We start from the raw sequence: 19,399 nt of genomic DNA, 5'->3' as shown, positions 1-19,399 counted from the left end.
TTGGTCAGTTAATATAAAAAAGTTTCCCAATTTGTTTTGTCAGTTAATATAAAAATGTTTCCCAATTTGTTTTATCAGTTAATATAAAAACGTTTCCCAATTTGTTTGGTCAGTAAATATAAAAAAGTTTCCCAATTTGTTTTATCAGTTAATATAAAAACGTTTCCCAATTTGTTTGGTCAGTTAATATAAAAATGTTTCCCAATTTGTTTTTTCAGTTAATATAAAAATGTTTCCCAATTTGTTTGGTCAGTTAATATAAAAACGTTTCCCAATTTGTTTGGTCAGTTAATATAAAAACGCTTCCCAATTTGTTTTGTCAGTTAATATAAAAAAGTGTCCCAATTTGTTTGGTCAGTTAATATAAAAAAGTTTCCGAATTTGTTTTGTCAGTTAATATAAAAACGTTTCCCAATTTGTTTGTTCAGTTAATATAAAAATGTTTCCCAATTTGTTTTGTCAGTTAATATAAAAATGTTTCCCAATTTGTTTGGTCAGTTAATATAAAAACGTTTCCCAATTTGTTTGGTCAGTTAATATAAAAACGCTTCCCAATTTGTTTTGTCAGTTAATATAAAAAAGTTTCCCAATTTGTTTGGTCAGTTAATATAAAAAAGTTGCCGAATTTGTTTTGTCAGTTAATATAAAAACGTTTCCCAATTTGTTTGGTCAGTTAATATAAAAATGTTTCCCAATTTTTCTGGTCAGTTAATATAAAAAAGTTGCCGAATTTGTTTGGTCAGTTAATATAAAAACATTTCCCAATTTATTGGTCAGTTAATATTAAAACGTTTCCCAATTTGTTTGGTCAGTTAATATTAAAACGTTTCTCAAGTTTCTTGTTTGTCTTGTTCTCGTTTAAGTTTCAGTGTTTTAAATGTGCATGAAATTTTCCGATATCTTTAAAGAAAGGCCTTTTTGGTTCTGTTATAAAATGATGAGAGAACATCTGTATTAAGGAAAAGAAATGAAAGCAACTCACGTTGTTTCCGTCGAACGTATGCAGTGCACAGCAGATTCATGAAAATTGCAGGTAGAGTCAGAAAATATGTTGCAACCAGCGGCCGGAACCCATCGACCAAAATCAGCAATTGCCTGATCTAGGGTACAAGGACATTCACTCAGATGAGTGAGCCAATTGGGCAGGTGTTTGGCATCATTCTTCATTTCATCACATTTTTGGTTAGGCCAGTCACGTCCTAATGTATGCTGGAGTTTGTCATTAACAAACCAACCTAGAGGCAAAATCTTTGAGGTTAAGAACCTGCACCAAAAAGAGGAAATTAAATAGTCACATATAAGATTTACATGAGATTCATATAGTTAGATATAAGATTTATATAGTTACATATATGAGTTAAATATTTACATATTAGATTGATATGGTAACATATAACATTTAAATGGTTACAAAAAAGATTTATATGGTTACATATAACATTTAAATAGTTACAAAAAAGATTTATATGGTTACATATAAGATTTAAATGTGACATATAGGATTCAAATGATTTATATGGTTACATATGAGATTAATAAGGTTACATATAAAATTCACGTGGTTACATATAAGGTTCATATGGTTACATATAAGATTTAAATGTGACATATAAGATTCCTGTGGTTAAGAAGAAAAATGTCAAGAATGTACAGTTTTCATTATTATGTTTACAAAAGGAATGTGTTTGGAATCAGTTGCTACAAATTAATTTTTAGAATGATGTCAAAGATTCATCCTTGTTTGATATGAAAGCGGCCGGCGATGTAAACATTCTAAACGAATTGTGAAAAAGAAGATTAAAACTATATACAACCAAAATTAGTCTATTGTAAGACGGGTGTTAGTCTCCCTCTACAACAGTTATTATAAAACCGCATCCATAACATCCATATATACATAATCATATATCACCCCTCTCTACCAAAGTATGTGTATCCCACTTGCATAAACGAATACGTAAATGCACATATTCTTAAGACCTGCACCATCTCCAAGAAACAAAGTAATTATTGTCGTCAATTCGCATTTAAGAACTTGCAATTGCATTATGGTTGTTCATTTTAGACTTATTTTTAAGGCAAATCTCGTGGGTGAGGTTTTGTTTTGAGGTTTTTCGCACTGAATTCAAAGTAGGCGAAATGTCAGTTCCCGTAAAGATTTCACCACGCCCAAACATGTCGAATTGGATGGAATTATATTCGATAATTAGGGATTACTTTTCCCGCCTAATTCAGATGCAGAAAGGCATTATGGAACGCAATACCCTTGCAGTTATTCACTTAAATGGGATCTTGTGTTTATTTTCCCTTTTGGAAACATACTGTGAGAAAATTCCACATTCAACACCATCTTGCTTTAGGCCGGCCATAAAGCTATAGTAACCGGTCTGGTTATTTATTTGTTTTCCACGAAACAAAATGTGACACAAGGTCGGTTTAATGTGGGAGATAACCAGCTCCTCTCAAAAGGGGATTTTGCAAAAATAAAATTGCCTTAGCATAGAAGGGTTTCCCCCTCCATCGACTAAGAACAATTAATTTTGGTGCAGCATCTGTGCAGACACCACACTTCAGTAACTCGCCCAATACAAATACCGGGTGTCAAGTAGTAGCCGGTCTGTGATTGGTTTAATTTTGAATGTGTCAGGTGATTTTGACTTGGCGCCATTTTTGTATTCATGCTTATATTTCAGTCTAAGAAAAAAACATGAAATGGGATAGACTCAATCCAGCGGCTCCTCTATCGAGATAATTCCTTCATGGACACCAAACAGTCGGTGAACGAAGGACTCAACTCTACAAACAGAGATAACCTATTGGCTGAACCTATTCAAACTAACGAGGACATTCTACTACCGTTCCGATACTTGGAACTTGTCTTATTTCTTCTTGAGGCCCATGGGGCTCATTATGCTTGATTATAGGCGCCATCATTCCCGCCGTGTTTTCCATGTACAAAATGGATCCTTCCAAAGGAACAATGAACTAACATTCACACAGAGGAATTCAAACTAAAGGCTCCATGCGTATGGATAGCAAATTCGGCCACCGTTTTTGCAAGGACTTAGTGTAACCAAAGAACTTTCATTGCTGATACAGTGTAAATAAAATTTGAGTTTAAAGGTATGGCTTTGTTTGTGGAATTCATTTGCTACTGCTGGGAGGAAAATTGAGTGGGTAGGAAAGAAATTTCTTACACACTCATTTTTATTGCAAAAACGGTCAGTTTAGGAAGGTTTTCATTTTTATTGCAAAAATGGTCAGTTTAGGAAGATTCTCATTTTTATTGAAAAAACGGTCAGTTTAGGAAGATTTTCATTTTTATTGCAAAAACGGTCAGTTTAGGAAGATTTTCATTTTTATTGAAAAAACGGTCAGTTTAGGAAGATTTTCATTTTTATTGCAAAAACCGTCAGTTTAGGAAGATTTTCATTTTTATTGCAAAAACGGTCAGTTTAGGAAGATTTTCATTTTTATTGCAAAAACGGTCAGTTTAGGAAGATTTTCATTTTTATTGCAAAAACGGTCAGTTTAGGAAGATTTTCATTTTTATTGCAAAAACCGTCAGTTTAGGAAGATTTTCATTTTTATTGCAAAAACGGTCAGTTTAGGAAGATTTTCATTTTTATTGCAAAAACGGTCAGTTTAGGAAGATTTTCATTTTTATTGCAAAAACGGTCAGTTTAGGAAGATTTTCATTTTTATTGCAAAAACATTAGTTAAAAAAATCTCAATACTTTGACTTTATTGTATTTTCAACTTTATTGTGATAATTAAATCGTGATTCTTCAAGTTTTGAACTCCCTTCCTCAGTCTAGAAGGATTGCTTTTTGTCCCTCGTCAGGGAGCATTACTCAATGATACTCCAATAACCTCGCCAAAAAAGGATTCAATATCAACAAACCTCATCTCGCCACTATTAAAGAGAACAAAAAAAAAAGGCCATTTAACAGATCTGAAGGATCGAAGCTTAACTTGCCAAAGTTTTTACAAACACAGAGCCTGATAGGCGCCATCATTCCCTTCATTTACTTCAAGGTAAGTGTTCACTTTGTAAATTTTCGAGCTTTCATGATCTTTCCAGTTAAGCGGACCGAATCCCTACACTGAATTATTGCAAAAACTCTATTGTATATCTTGTTACAAGTTTGTTCGTCCTGGTCTATCATAATAATTATATATCCTTATGTTTAAAGGCTGATTGTTAACCTTATCCTAATGAAAATGTTCTGGTATCTAAAATATAATACTGAATTTTGTATTAGTTTATTGCATTATTGAACTTTTAATTATTGGAATTTTTGATATTTAGTAATTTCTGTAATTAATTAGATTATGTTCTTAAATTTAATTGATATTTGCATTAACTTTTTAAAGGGTGTTGCATTTTTTTCAAAATGCCTCCCTCTCGTAAAGATATTGAGGTATTACTTTTGGTTACAAGAATCTGGACTAAAACAACCAAAAAGGATAATATTTCTCTCAGCACAATAACTTCTTGTGCTTTAGATATAAAAGGATGGTTGTCAGATTGCGAAAATTTGGTTGACCAAATTTTAATAAAATGCACGAAAAATGCAGTATTTGCAAAAAAGATCAAGCATTTACTCAGGGAGTAAGTGAGATTATTGCAAAATTTGAATTGCAGACAAATAATAGGGAATTAATGTACAAAAACCCATTAAAAAATCCTCGATGATAAGGATGGATTGTCCGGTTTTTGAAGACCCTCCATCAAATAAATTTATTTTCGAACCTTCCTTAAACAGTTTGCATTTTACAGCTCCTCTTTGGAGGATGATGCTGGTAAATTTCTTCTACTGAAGACTAAGTTGGGTGGAAAGGCATTCGAGTTAGTTTCAGAGCTTGACATTACACCTGAAAACATCCAGAGAGCTTTGAATATTTTAAAGGAAAAATTTTCGAACCCCAATGACATAAAAAACAAAATATTTAACAAAATTCTTTGTTCTGATAATAGTTATAAATCGTGAAAATTGTGCGATAATATGGGAAATAGAGCAAAGGATTCGTCTACATACAAAACCTTTAGTGCAAGACTTAAGTCATCGGGAGAGCTTCATTTATACAAAAAGTGGTTAGGTTCGCATAAGGAAACGAACTGTTCAGAAATAAAGGTTTTCTTTATGCGTGCATCACACTCGAGGCTCGCTCACATTTTTCTGCGATGTATCCTAAAATCACTAAACCCTATGTGGGAAAAAACTACTTTGCCGTCAGCACTCGATGAATGTATTAGTCCAATCTTGCAGTTATCTGTAAAGGAGAGGAAAGGATGTCCCATATATTTAAATTGTCTCGTTGACACAGATAGTCATTGTTCTTTCTTTTCTAGCTCCGTGTATGAGAAATTGAGTTATCAAGAGTGTATGAACTCAAAACCTATTAATATTATTAATTAGTACCATTTATAGGCACGAAAATATAAAGCTTCGTCAGCTAAAAGTTTCGCTGAAATTATAGTTTCAAAAACTATTTTATTTTGATGCATTATTCACTGGTGCATTGAATCTTAAATTCAGCATTCTCTGCTTCGACGAGATCATAACCAATATAAAGGAAGTAGGATTTCGCCTTAGTAATATAGTAATCTAACTCTTAGTAATATAGTAATCTAAATCTTAGTAATATAGTAATCTAAACCAATCCACTTTGGATGGGATTATAGGTCTAAACCTAATCCAACGTTTAAAAACCTTTAATTTAATTAAATGTCTAGGTGGATCTTCCTGAGAAATTTTGAATGGAATTATCCATTCGGACACATAAGTTCCTTTTTGGAAAAGACTTTTAAGAAAAATAAAAAAAACATGTAGTTTTCCTTCCTTCACCAATTCTATTTGTGGTCTTCCAAAATGCTCAAATCACCTTACATAGAGAGCATTGAATCCGGCTCATCCGTATCCTAATTCAAGAGGACCTTTCTTGGTAGGAATCATCTTCGGGGAGGGGAATTGAGAAATTTTTTTCTCTTGACTCTATCGGAATTGAGGGGAGTCTGAATTGTCTTCCTATAATGAAGAAAAAATTAACACACTTAATAAAACCATTGTTTTCAAGGATGGAAGATACCATGCTGATTTACCCTAGGATGAAAATAAAATATCCTAGGTAAAATCGTTACAGGAACAGATATTTCACCTACTTTGAGTTTGGCCCGAAAAACAAATCTCCAACAAATCTCGCCCACGAGATTCGTCTAAAAATAATAAATTTAAAATGAACAACCATCATGCAATTGCAAGTGTTCAAAAGCGAAGTCTACTATTACTAAAGAATAGGATTTCTTTTCAACTTTCACCGCCAAGTCACAAAGTGCGATTCTGGTCAAACAAAACGAAAAAAATCAAGATCAAGGCTACAAAGCAGAGACTTTAACAAACCATGGTCAAAGTATCAACCTCAATATAAGCGGAATTTTGTCTGGATTGATGTTGTATGTTATACACAAAGACTAGAGGAAGAGCTCAAACGCCTAACATTGAATAATATAAAAATATCCTCTATCTAGAATAGAAATGGATTTTATATGAAAATTAGAATGTGAAACCAAAATCGAATCTCCAAGCTGTGATTAAAAATTAAAAAATAGTTAATTATAGAAAGAAAAAAAAAAAATAATAATAAAAATAAAAAAATAATAAAAATAAAAAATAATAAAAATAAAAAATATTAAAAATAAAAAATAATAAAAATAAAAAAAAATAATTAAAATAAAACGCTGAAATTGAATTAATTTCAAACGGTTATCTGACTTGTTCCTATTTACAATGCCTCCCCACCCCACAGGACAGAGTTAGACACCAGGGTCGTTTTTTAATGTGGAGGTTATCTGACTTGTTATTTGCTACCTTCTCAACCCTAAACACGTGAAACGAGTTCGTCCGGCAGAGTTTTTTTTTTTTTTTAATACTTACTTTTGCATAACAGGATGAATATTTACATATTTATGTAGACATAAATAAATACATGTTAATCGGAAGATTGCTATGCTATTTATGATATTAAATTGGATTAAAGGGTGATACGTTACAGACTGTTGTTTGCCAACTGAGGTTGCGTTAGTTTCACTTCAATCATTCCAACTTGAAAATTACATTCGTCATTTGAGCATCGGTGTCGGCTCGGCTTGAAACTGAATTGGCCATTTCTGTTGCGAATGTTCGATCCCAATTCAGCGAGTGTTTTATAGTAAAACTAGTTTTGGAAAAAACAAAAACAACAACAAAAAAAAAAAACAGAAATGAAAAGAAATGAAAAAAAAAAAAAAAAGGAAAAGAAAAAAAAGATAACTTTTAAATAAATAAACCGACAGTCATATTTCGTTCTTCTGGTGCCCGGAAAACTCGTCCCGGGAAAACTCGTCTCCGGAAAACCCATACACGGAAAACTCGTTCCCGGAAAACTCGTACCCGGAAAAATCCCCCCTTTTTGCTAGGTAGGAATTATTGAATAAATATCGACTGAAAACACATTTTATTACCGTTTTTGAAGGAGATATTGTTTTTAAAAGAGACTATGCATCCCCATAATATTTAAAAAAAATATTTTTAACTCTTGCTTAAAAAAAAAAAACTTGATCACAGAGTCAAGATACGAAAAACGAAACCAAATATTTATTTAAAAAAGATACTCTAGTTTTAACACTTTTTGTGTCATTACGAAACAAAAATAAAGAAAGAAAACACGTATTATCAAAGAAAGCGATTATTTTATTTAGAAGAATTAATTCAGTTTAAACAATTCTTGTGTTATTATAAAACTACAAAAAAGAAAACACGGTCTTGAATTTAGGAAAACTCGACCCCGGAAAACGCGTCCCCTTTCGCTAGATAGGAAAACTGGTCCCTTATTGAATAAATATCGATTGAAAACACATTTTATGATCGTTCTTGAAGGAGATATGGGTTTTTTAAATAGACTATAGCCCCCCATAATATTTAAAAAAATATTTTTACTTGTTTAATGTTTTTTTTTAACTTTAAAAAAAAAATAAAATCGATTTTCTAAGTGTCCGTTTTCTCCCTAACTGACTAAGTTCTTAGTGGTTTCACTTATTTTAAAGCGTTTATTATGTTCATAAACGAGACCGCATATTTTTTTTTATATTAATATAAAAAAAATGTACTTATTTACTGTTATTTATAAAAGGGTAAAATCGATTTTCCAACCTCGCCGACTATGTTGTTTAATTTATTTGGAATCGTTTATTCGGTAAAGAAAAAAAACACAGAAAACAAATAAAAAACATGTCGAGTGCTACGTGAGAACGAGAAATAATGTCCGATATATCACATCTTAGGGGGTCTTGATAATCGCTAAAAAATAGAAAATTAAAGAAATTACTGAGGGAGATTTGGTTTTAAAAAGAAAATAATAAATTTTAATATTTTTAAAAATATAATCTAGAGAGAGGAGGGTAAAAACTATATCTCCCTCCGAAAAACAACCAACAAAAAATGAAATTAAAAAGATTCTTGATAAACGATAGCGGAGTTTTCAATAAAATTGATTAATAAATTTATTTAGTGATTACTTTTTCTCTTAATGATTGATTTTTAAAAAATATTTTTAACTCTTGCTTAAAAAAAAACAACTAAATTTAAAAAAATTAAAAATGAGTTAACGAGAGATTGTTAGCACATGGCATCTCTCACACCAAAAATATTTCGCTTTTAATTTATTAGTTAATTTTTGCAAAATTTGATAGGACGACAATAAATGTTGATAATTGATAAAATTATAATTTTAAATAACGCATGAGTGCATTTGGTATGAGAGAAAACGAAAACATAACAACAAAAAAACTATCATAATTAAAAAACAAAACCAAAAGCGTAACGAAGAATCGAATCGCTCCCTGTTTTTTTAATTTTTTGGTTTTGTTTTTTATTATTGTTTTTATGACTCCAAAAAACATCGTTAAAATAAGAAAAAAAAATTGTAATTAACTTTGTATGAACATAATAAACGCTTAAAAATAAGTGAAACCACTAAGAACTTAGCCAGTTAGGTAGAAAACGGACATTTAGAAAATCGATTTTATTTAAAAAAAATAAAAAACATTAAACAAGTAAAAATATTTTTAAAAAATATTAGGGGAGGGGGCGAAAGTCTATTTTAAAAAACAATATCTCCTTCAAGAACGATCATAAAATGTGTTTTCAATCGATATTTATTCAATAGGGTACCAGTTTTCCTACCGAGCGAAAGGGGACGAGTTTTCCGGGGTCGAGTTTTCCGGAGACGAGTTTTCCCGAAACGAGTTTTCCGGGCACCCACGGTCTTATGTAATTTTGGTACCGCGCTGAAATAATACCGTTATTATTTCGAAAGCTAGGAAGGGAGGGTATCGTTTAAAAGTCATTTCGCGGGCACTTGTGCAGTAAAACTTAAAAATATACAAATATATTTTCTTTTGGAGGTGGGGGAGGCTCGTTTCAAAACTGTATCTACCTTAGTATTTTCTTTAATTTTCGGACATTTTTTTGTTAAAAATTATTTACTAAGTAATGTCGAGTGCGACATTACTTGCTATTTCTTTTTAACTAAATAAACTCTTTAAAATAAGTTCAAACACCAAAAGCTAGGTAGAAAACGAAAACTTAGAAAAATCAATTTAAATTTTTAAAACAATAAACATGTAAAAATATTTAAAAAAAATATTATGGGATGTGCATTATTACCTAAAAATATACAAATTTATTTTCTTTTAGAGGGGGCTCGTTTTAAAACTATATCTTCCTTAATATTTTCTTTAATTTTCTATTTTTGAGCAATTATCCTCCTAAGACGTGATCCTCTTATGTCGGACATTTTTTGCTCATAAGTAACACTCGACATTACTTTTTTTTTTTTAACTAAATAAACTCTTTAAAATAAGTTGAGAGACCAAAAACTTTCAAAGCTAGGTAGAAAACGAAAACTTAGAAAAATTAATTTAATTTTTTTAAAACAACAGTAAACAAGTAAAAATATTTTTTTTTAAATATTATGGGATGTGTATTCTCTTTTAAAGACAATATCTCCTTCAAGAACGGTAATAAAATGTGTTTTCAATCGATATTTATTCAATAAAGGGCAAGTTTTCGAATTTAGGAAAACTCGTCCCGGGAAAACTCGTCTCGGGAAAACTCGTCTCGGGAAAACTCGTCTCCGGAAAACTCGTCTCGGGAAAACTCGTCTCGGGAAAACTCGTCCCCTTTCGCTAGGTAGGAAAACTGGTCCCTTATTGAATAAATATCGATTGAAAACACATTTTATGATCGTTCTTGAAGGAGATATTGTTTTTTAAAATAGACTATAGCCCCCCCCCACCATAATATTTTTTTAAAAATATTTTTACTTGTTTAATGTATTTTTTTTTTTTTTAAATAAAATCGATTTTCTAAGTGTCCGTTTTCTACCTAACTGGCTAAGTTCTTAGTGGTTTAACTTATTTTAAAGCGTTTATTATGTTCATACAAAGTTAATTACAATTTTTTTTTGTTCTTATTTTAACGATGTTTTTTGGAGTCATAAAAACAATAAAAAAACAAAACCCAAAAATTAAAAAACAGGGAGCGATTCGATTCTTCGTTACGCTTTTGGTTTTGTTTTTTAATTATGATAGTTTTTTGTTGTTATGTTTTTGTTTTCTGTCATACCAAATGCACTCATGCGTTATTTAAAATTATGATTTTATCAATTATCAACATTTATTGTCGTCCTGTCAAATTTTGCACAAATTAACTAATAAATTAAAAGCGAAATATTTTTTTGGCGCGAGAGATGCCATGTGCTAACAATCTCTCGTTAACTCATTTTTAATGTTTTTAATTTTTACTTCAAAATTCTAAAATCAATCATTAAGAGAGAAAGTAATCACTAAATAAATTTATTAATCAATTTTATTGAAAACTCCGCTATCGTTTATCAAGAATCTTTTTAATTTCATTTTTTGTTGGTTGCTTTTCGAAGGGAGATATAGGTTTTATCCCCCCCCTCTCTCTCTAAATTATATTTTAAAAAATATTAAAATTTATTATTTTCTTTTTAAAACCAAATCTCCCTCAGTAATTTCTTTAATTTTCTATTTTTTAGCGATTATCAAGACTCCCTAAGATGTGATATACCGGGCATTATTTCTCGTTCTCCCGTAACACTCGACATGTTTTTTGTTTGTTTTCTGTTTTTTTTTTCTTTACCAAATAAACGATTCCAAATAAATTAAATAAACAACATAGTCGGCGAGGTAGAAAAATCGATTTTACCGTTTTATAAACAACAGTATATAAGTAAATTCTTTTTATATTAATATAAAAAAAATATGCGGTCTCGTTTATGAACATAATAAACGCTTTTATTAAAAACACACAAAAAAAAACATTAAACAAGTAAAAATATTTTTTAAAAAATATTATGGGGTGGGGGCTATAGTTTATTTTAAAAAACAATATCTCCTTCAAGAACGATCATAAAATGTGTTTTCAATCAATATTTATTCAATAAGGGACCAGTTTTCCTACCTAGCGAAAGGGGACGAGTTTTCCCGAGACGAGTTTTCCGGAGACAAGTTTTCCGGAGACGAGTTTTCCCGAGACGAGTTTTCCCGGGACGAGTTTTCCCGGCACCAAGTTTTCCTACCTAGCAAAAGGGGACGAATTTTCCGGGGTCGAGTTTTCCGGGTACGAGTTTTCCGGAGACGAGTTTTCCTAAATTCCGTTCTTCTTTAATCCTTTTTATTCATAGTGAAAAATTCGCCTCACTTCCACCGCCGTCATCAACGCCAGATATAAAGTTTGAATATTTAATATTCGTTTCATCATTTTAAGTAGTACATGTGTCGGGAATATATTGTTTTCGGTGCATGTGACAACCATCAACGAATGCGTTAAAAAAATATAGAAGCGTTAGAAACACTGAATAAACATGAAACAAATGTTACAGACATGTAAATACATAAAACAATGAAAGCAACAATACATGAATTTGTATGCATTTTTATAGAAACGAAATGCATGCGTGAATTGATGTAGTCTCATCGTCAATGACAATCGGAAAAATACATTTTTTTTTTACTATTGTCTGAGTTAACACTAATAACAGGTAGGGCACCAAATTTTTAGGACACAAATATAAAACAAACATGAACTGAGTGAAAAAGAGTATTTGAAAACGCGAGGAGAGACCATTAACATAGATTTTACTAACTAAAAGAATATACGCGCTGTCGCTGTGTTCTTGAGAGGAGTCGTAATAGCAGAATCAGATCTCTACTCTCCAGGCCATTTTTATTACTGATAGGGGTCGCTGGAAGTGATCATATTAGAGAGGCAGGGAGAGGGACGAGAATAATTTAAAATAATAACACAACAAAAACAACAATAATTGCTGTATTACAATATCCTTGAGATGTTATTCTGTTCCAGACTGCGTTTATACCATTTGTTTGTATGTTCCATGTATAGTCGTTTGCATAGTTACCAATGGACTACCTCTCCGGTTCAGTCATGTTATATTTATATTCTTTTGGGGCAAGCTCTCTTATGATGTGATTCAGCATAAATTTCACATGAATTGAATTTTGAAAGTAGTAACAATGCAGTCTGGTTGAAAACAGCGTTGGATACGAGGTAAAGTAAACTTTAATTTTACATTAAATGTTTATTTACCAACGAAATTTGTTGAATCAGGATAGTGTTATTTTTTATTTTATTTTTGTTTTGTTTTTCGAGGTCAGCCCTCTTTTCAAATGGAAATAACCACTGGAGTGTTTTCACCTGGAAGTCGGGGAAAATTATGGGATGCGTTCTTGTAGCAGTCTCACACAATTTAATTATTTATCAACCAATAATCGTTGTAAATGTTAGTTGATATTTCATATTTGTTTATTATTAAATCATTATTGCATTAAACATCCATTACTACAATATTATTATTACATACTAGCAATGGGTGCCCGGCGTTGCCCGGGTGTTTGGAGGTGTATGCTGACCAAAAAAAAAAAAAAAAGGTCAATTTTTTAAACTTTGACCCCTATTATGACCCCTTAAAATTTATTGTTTAGGGCTCAAATAAAGTTATTAAGTTAGATCCATGTCCAAAAGACTTATATCTAAAATTTCACGTGTTTAGACCCAAAATTGTCGGAGGAGTTTGGTAGAGTTCTCAAAGGTCAAATCGTTAAACTTTGACCCCTTAATCGCCAAATTTCTGTCCGAAAACCAATCACATCGATTTTCCCAAATCTCAGTACCCTGTATATCAAATTTTGAATCTGTAGGCTAAAAATTGACAGAGTTATTGCGTAGGGAAATGTACACACACACACACACGCGCGTTCACTTATATATAGAGAGAGATTTTTATACGTAATAATAATGTTATTTTCCTTTATTATCACGTGAATTTATTTTGTTCAAACTTTAGATGCTAAATTGTTTTTTGATGTGAGAATAACAATTCGTTTGAACTAAGTTGAGTGTTACCCCCTTGATAGAGAGTAATTTCTAATGTTTTGATTTCGTAATATGAATAACAAACTCGAAACAAACAACAATGGCCACAAACTGTTCCCCTGAAAAATCTGTCTCGTCACATGAATTTCCCCAAGAATTGTTTGATGTCAATAACACTCTCTATTTTTTTATACTTCTTTCCAAGAAATCTCGCACATTCGCCATTATTCCAAATATTTCCATAAATTCCTTAATCCAGCTATGTGGAATCCGATCACATGCCGTAATCTATCCATGATATGGATAGATCTGTGAGTCTTATTTTACAATCCCGAAGTATTGTCCTACCAATAAGCAATTAATGGTCCTTCTGCTACCTTGCTTATATCCCTTTTGTTCCTCAGGTAAAATCTTGCTGTTCCAGATATTGGAAAGTCCCATATGCCAATATGCCTGTCAGAAGTTTTCATAACAATGGAATGCAGGTGATGGACCGATAGTTATCAATTGCAATGCCGTTTGGCACATTCACTAGCAGAGTGATGTTCGTCCATGTGTGCTCCATTAAGGAATTACATCCTCTGTCAAAATTACGTCAATTTGAGATGCAATCCTTTCATACAAGTTGTTAGGGTTTTTTTTTAATCCAATATCCCCGAACACCATCTGGTCCGGGTTCTTCCAATTTGAAATTTCCCTGTGTTGTTTTTTTAATTTTCTTATTGCTCACTTTCACCACATCTTGGATTTGCTTAAACTTACTCTTTTTCATTTGTCAAATCTTTCAGCCACAAAGCACTTTAGTTATGTTTCTTTTAACCCTCCAGATATCAGCCTAAAACTTGGAAATTATTATTATTATTATTATTACATGAAGCTTTCACACAAGTTAACAAACGATCTGATTGGAAACCTGTGGTGTACTCTGGAAGCTGAGTGACAATAAGTCTTCCCAGACGTCCAGCTCTCTCTACCTTCTTCGATAGCATTTGCAAATGAATTAGCATCATTGCAACAGCCTCTTACCATTGATTTCTCGCTGGCAGGGGCCATTAGTTTATACTGGAATTTGAGTGTCACTCAGCCTCCCCAAGGTCTCAGTTCTCTTTGCGCCTGTTTAGCCAAGGTCTGGCTAGCGCTCTCTCCTTGGTCTTTCAGTCCTTCTTGACCCTTCTCGGCTCTTTGGTATCACTTTTTTATTGGGAGGAGCGGTGATGAAACAATGGGGGGGATGCATGATGGGGGTATAGAACTTGTAGATATGCAGCTTCGGTGTTCTTCATTCCCTGTAACACTTATTGCTTATATTGTCTTCTTGTATTATTCTCCGTATTCAAGGGTTTTCCTTAATATTTCCACCGTTTTCATTATCGTTAGTCGTTGTACTTTTACAGTTATTCTTCTGATTCCAATTTCTGACATTCTTTTTTCGAAGTTTTTCGGAATTGTTCCTAGTGCTCCTACTATTTTGATTTTCTTCATCATCCAAATCGCTTTTAACTCTCTGGTTAGCTCTGTGTATTTGCTTCGTTTCTCCTTTTCTTTCATACTCACCCTGTGGTCAGCTGGGACAGCAAAGTCTACGACTTGACAGGATTTTTCTTTCTTGTTAATTATTACATCTGGTCTTTTTGCTTGGATGGGTTTATCTGTCTGTATGTCCATGTCCCATAGGATTTTGTGGTTCTCGTTTTCAAGTGCTGTTGCGGGTTTATGCTTGTACCATTTGTCTGTACGCTCAAAATGTAGTCGTTTGCACAATTTCCAGTGCACCGCGCTCCCCACTTCACGACGCCCCATATCACTAAGCTGCACTAGCAAGAAGAGAAAGAAAGGGAAAGGCCTAAAAACTAATTGTTGACTATATGAACTCTATATGTGTGAACTTTACATATATATACGTTTTATTTTTTATTACCGTATCTTTCTGTTAAGTTACAACTTAACAGAAAGATACGATAATAAAAAATAAAACGCATATTTGCTCTACAACAGTATTGAGCACTTTCTTCAGTTTTTATTAATTACCATTTCTACTATATATATATATATATATATATATATATATATATATACAAACACTTGTTTGTAATATACTGAATTATACTGATTACGTATAATTCAGTAAATTTCATATACCAATGAATTTTTAAGACAAAAGTAGATGACTTAAAATATAAGCTATAAAATTATCATATTTCATAATTGAGCATTCATATACTGTATTAACAAAACCAAGACTTCAAAAAAAGGAATTGATAGCAATAAAAAGTGTATTTCATTGTAAGTTACAATTGCTTCAAGACTCGTTGGCCAATTTCAAGCATTATGGCGTTTGAAAATGTTCACATAACCAGCCTTTCTTCAGATTCTTGAATAAAAAAAACACTTTAACAATTGCACATTATTTAAATAAATTTCCCTTAAAGGAAAAGAAGCATGCGAAAACATTTATCCTGGACGCATCCTTTGTCAAGAGCTTATTTAAATATTAATATATCACCTAATTTTCGTATCATTATTTAAAAACCTGTCATAATAAGTTATCACAAAAACCTGTAGCCATTAAATATCTTTTAATAATACTATTCGTTTAATTTTTAAATTAGATTTCTATATTTCTTTATTTCACATAATTAATTAAAAACATTGTTTTTTAGAATTTTATTTTTATATTTATAATAATGGCCAGAACAACCTAGCTAAAACGTTACGGTTAAGTTAGTTTCGTATTCACCCTATGCTGATTTCAATGTTTTAAAAATATCGGCTATCTTATTACTTGGATTTAAGACTAGTTTTAGGTTAATATTTTATTAAATAGGGAAATAAATACTGACATTACCTTATATTTATTTAATCCTCATATAGCATTCGAGGATGGGGATCTCATTCTATTTTTTATTATTTAATATTCAATTATTCTCTATCGTTCTAATCTATTTTGATTATTGATAATAGTCAAATCCTAGCTACGAAGGGGGATAATCTATCTCATTATTAATTTTCAAAAATTACCTGAAAAATTACGGGAAACAAAGGTCATCGTAGGTACTTATAACAGTTAAAGGGAGACAACTAGGCAGTGGCGTATCTAGGGTATGGCAGACATGGCCCGTGCCATGGGCGCCATTCTGACATGGGCGCAAAAATTGCTTGACAAAAGTTAAAATTTGAACATATGCGTAATTACTGGAGCGAGTTTTTCTGCATAATTCCGATATATTCAAACCGGAATAAACGGAAGGCCACCACCCTTTTTTATGCATCCCATGTCAAATCATCCAGGGCTTGACACCCATACCCTCAGATTTGGCTGTAATTTGCAGTGCAGGTAGACAATATAGAAACTAAGAAATCCTGAAAATTTGAGCATCTAATTCCAAGCGGTTTCCGATTTAGAGCATTTTTTGTTTTCGTTTTTGCTGCATAATGTGGCGCCCGGGATAAATTTTGTGATGTCATTTCTTTGAATATTTTCTGATTGAAAGATCGTGTGGCTCTGAAAATTTGCACAAGTAAGTATTTTGACCCAAGGAATCCAAAAATGGCATCAGATTTGCTAAAAAGTGAATCCTTATAGAGATATTAAGGGTTTTTGGATTTTTTACCCACATGCACCAAAATCCAATAAAAAAGGGTGTGGCTGATATGGTAATGCATTTTTTTTTCATATATTTTTCTAGACACAATAAATTACCTCTGGACCAAAAATGGTAAAAAGTTCTTGTTCCGTTCACTCACAGTTTCTGTTGAAAGTCGGGTCTATTTTCGATGATAATGAAAAATATTCCCTCCATTCCTGTAATAATTGATTTAGACATTTGCTAAACTGACATCACACCTTAATTTTGGAATAAATTTGCAAGTAAGCCAGATATTAAAAAGTTCTGATAACAATTTCAACAATTTCACAGGCCTATAGTCTTCAAAATTAATTGATAAGGGTTGGAAACACCAAGTTATGATAAAAGTATGCTATTTTTTAAAATAAGAAACTAGTAATAGGATGGTAAAAATCTTAAACTTTTAGTACTATCTACATCCAACAATTTTTATTAGAAAACTTCTTCAGAAACTTTTTAACCCTCAAAATACCATGGTATTTTGATCCAACTTTTAAAACTTTCGTCTATATCTTCCTGAAAATGCGATTTTTTGCTCCGATCTTCCAGCTTCCTGAATATTTCTAACCTATCATATAGTGTCAAAAAAATCATAAATTTACAAAATAATTTTTCCAGGGATGTCCTTGAGAGTAACCTCTATAAAATTCTTAAGAAATTTCAAAATAATAAAAGTGACCTAAAATGATCTAAATTATTAGCCTAATTTCCAATTTCAAAAACGATTCTGAAAAGAAAATGTTAAACTTTTCCATAGCTGGTACTAAAAGATAAAATGAGGAATATTTATTTTTAAGCTACCAGTACAAATAAAACCTAATAACAAATATATGATGTGGATTTATTTTAGCTGTGTAGGAAAAAAAAACAACCATAAAACATGACCTTTTGATTTCTATCCAGTCCTTCAGCATTGACAAATCTAACAAGAAGGTGCTAAAAGGTCTTAACTTTGGTTTTTAAGCTGCTGGCTATTTATTGGTTGAGGCTGCTCTCCGTTTACTGGTTTGTAAAACCAAGTTCTAAATATATAACAGGGGGATGGGTGAAGATAAAAAGCAGTAAAAATTAATTTTACTGAAACCGTTTTGCCAGTTGAGTTTGGCTTGGAACTGACAAGACCCACAAATACAGACTAGAAGATTGAAATTTTGTCAGTCACCATAAAAACGTAAGTTATATTTTAATCTAAATGTAGAATTTAAGTAGATATTTTTACTATATAAAACTACTATTTATCTTATTATTATTATTATTATTATTATTATTATTATTATTATTATTATTATTATTATTTATTTATTTATTTTAAATTAAGTTTTCAGTAAAATTCTCTCTCATAAACAAAAGTGGTATTCTACATTTTATTTTAAAAGATTACACATGAACACACTGAAAAACTTGACAAAGAAATATATCAATTCTTTTAGAATTTATTCACATGTAAATTTAATTTAAAATATTTCTTAGTTATTTAAGTATTTTCGGATAGTTAATAAAATAAATTTGGTATGTATGCAGAATATAAGCCGTGCTGAAATAATGTTATTTAGAAATTCATTTTTTTTTTAAATGAGGAGGAGATGACATTTTATAACTTTTCTTCTTCCACCTAACAATTAAATAAACAAAAATGTTGTAAATTAAACTTGATCTTATCAAAAAATATCATGGTCCGCATTCTGCATGAGCACCAATAAATTTGTTATCGGAAATAAATTCTGGGCATTTTTGAGAATTATTCATTTATTTTGCAAGATGTGGCTTAAAGATTCCACTGGAATAAAAATCAAGCTACATTGCATCCATTCATCTGCTACTATAGAAATATAAGTGACCGTGAGCATATTAATTTGTAATAATATCTGGAAAAAAAAATTGTTAATTGCTTTAAAAGTAAGAATGGTCATGGTATGGGAAATCAATTTTATGTTAAATTTAAATGCAAAACTCATCTCTCAATCTGCATGCTAAAATAATTATTGTTTTGGTTATGAAGGTTATTATAATTTTTTATAAGTTTCCCATTAGTTTTTTGATTTTGATGGTGATTAAAGCCTAAAGTTATTCTCCAAAAGAAAACGTATTTTTACAACAACAAAAAAGTTATAATGAAAATGTTTACAAAAATTCTAAAACTTTGAAATTTAGCTATATTTTTGATTTTTCGTATCTTTCTTCATAACTTTTTTTTTCACGTGTGAAAATACATTTTTTTTTTCTTTTGAAGATTATTTTAGACTTTAATCTTTCGAACACAATCAAAAACTACTCGGAGGCTTATAATGATAAGCCGGCTGTCACTGCACCCCA

General features: G+C 31.3%; 1 protein-coding gene across 2 annotated transcripts in view; it reads right to left on the bottom strand.

Annotated features, from left to right (window-relative positions):
- LOC145259151 (protein mesh-like) overlaps positions 1 to 19,399 on the bottom strand; it is a 450,682-nt gene that overhangs the window by 252,615 nt on the left and 178,668 nt on the right. For both annotated transcript variants that reach the window (XM_080116860.1, XM_080116861.1), the window contains exons 8-9: positions 7,055 to 7,218; positions 983 to 1,264 (exon numbers count right to left, since the gene is read on the bottom strand). In XM_080116860.1, coding sequence (XP_079972986.1) covers positions 983 to 1,264; positions 7,055 to 7,218 — 446 coding nt within the window. The remainder of the gene's footprint in view (positions 1 to 982; positions 1,265 to 7,054; positions 7,219 to 19,399) is intronic.

This window comes from Euprymna scolopes, chromosome 34 (genome assembly GCF_053919585.1).
Source record: "Euprymna scolopes isolate OS-2025 chromosome 34, ASM5391958v1, whole genome shotgun sequence".
Lineage (NCBI taxonomy): Eukaryota > Metazoa > Mollusca > Cephalopoda > Sepiida > Sepiolidae > Euprymna > Euprymna scolopes.
The sequence above is the reverse complement of the archived record's forward strand: the minus strand, read 5'-3'. Positions and strand labels throughout refer to the sequence as shown.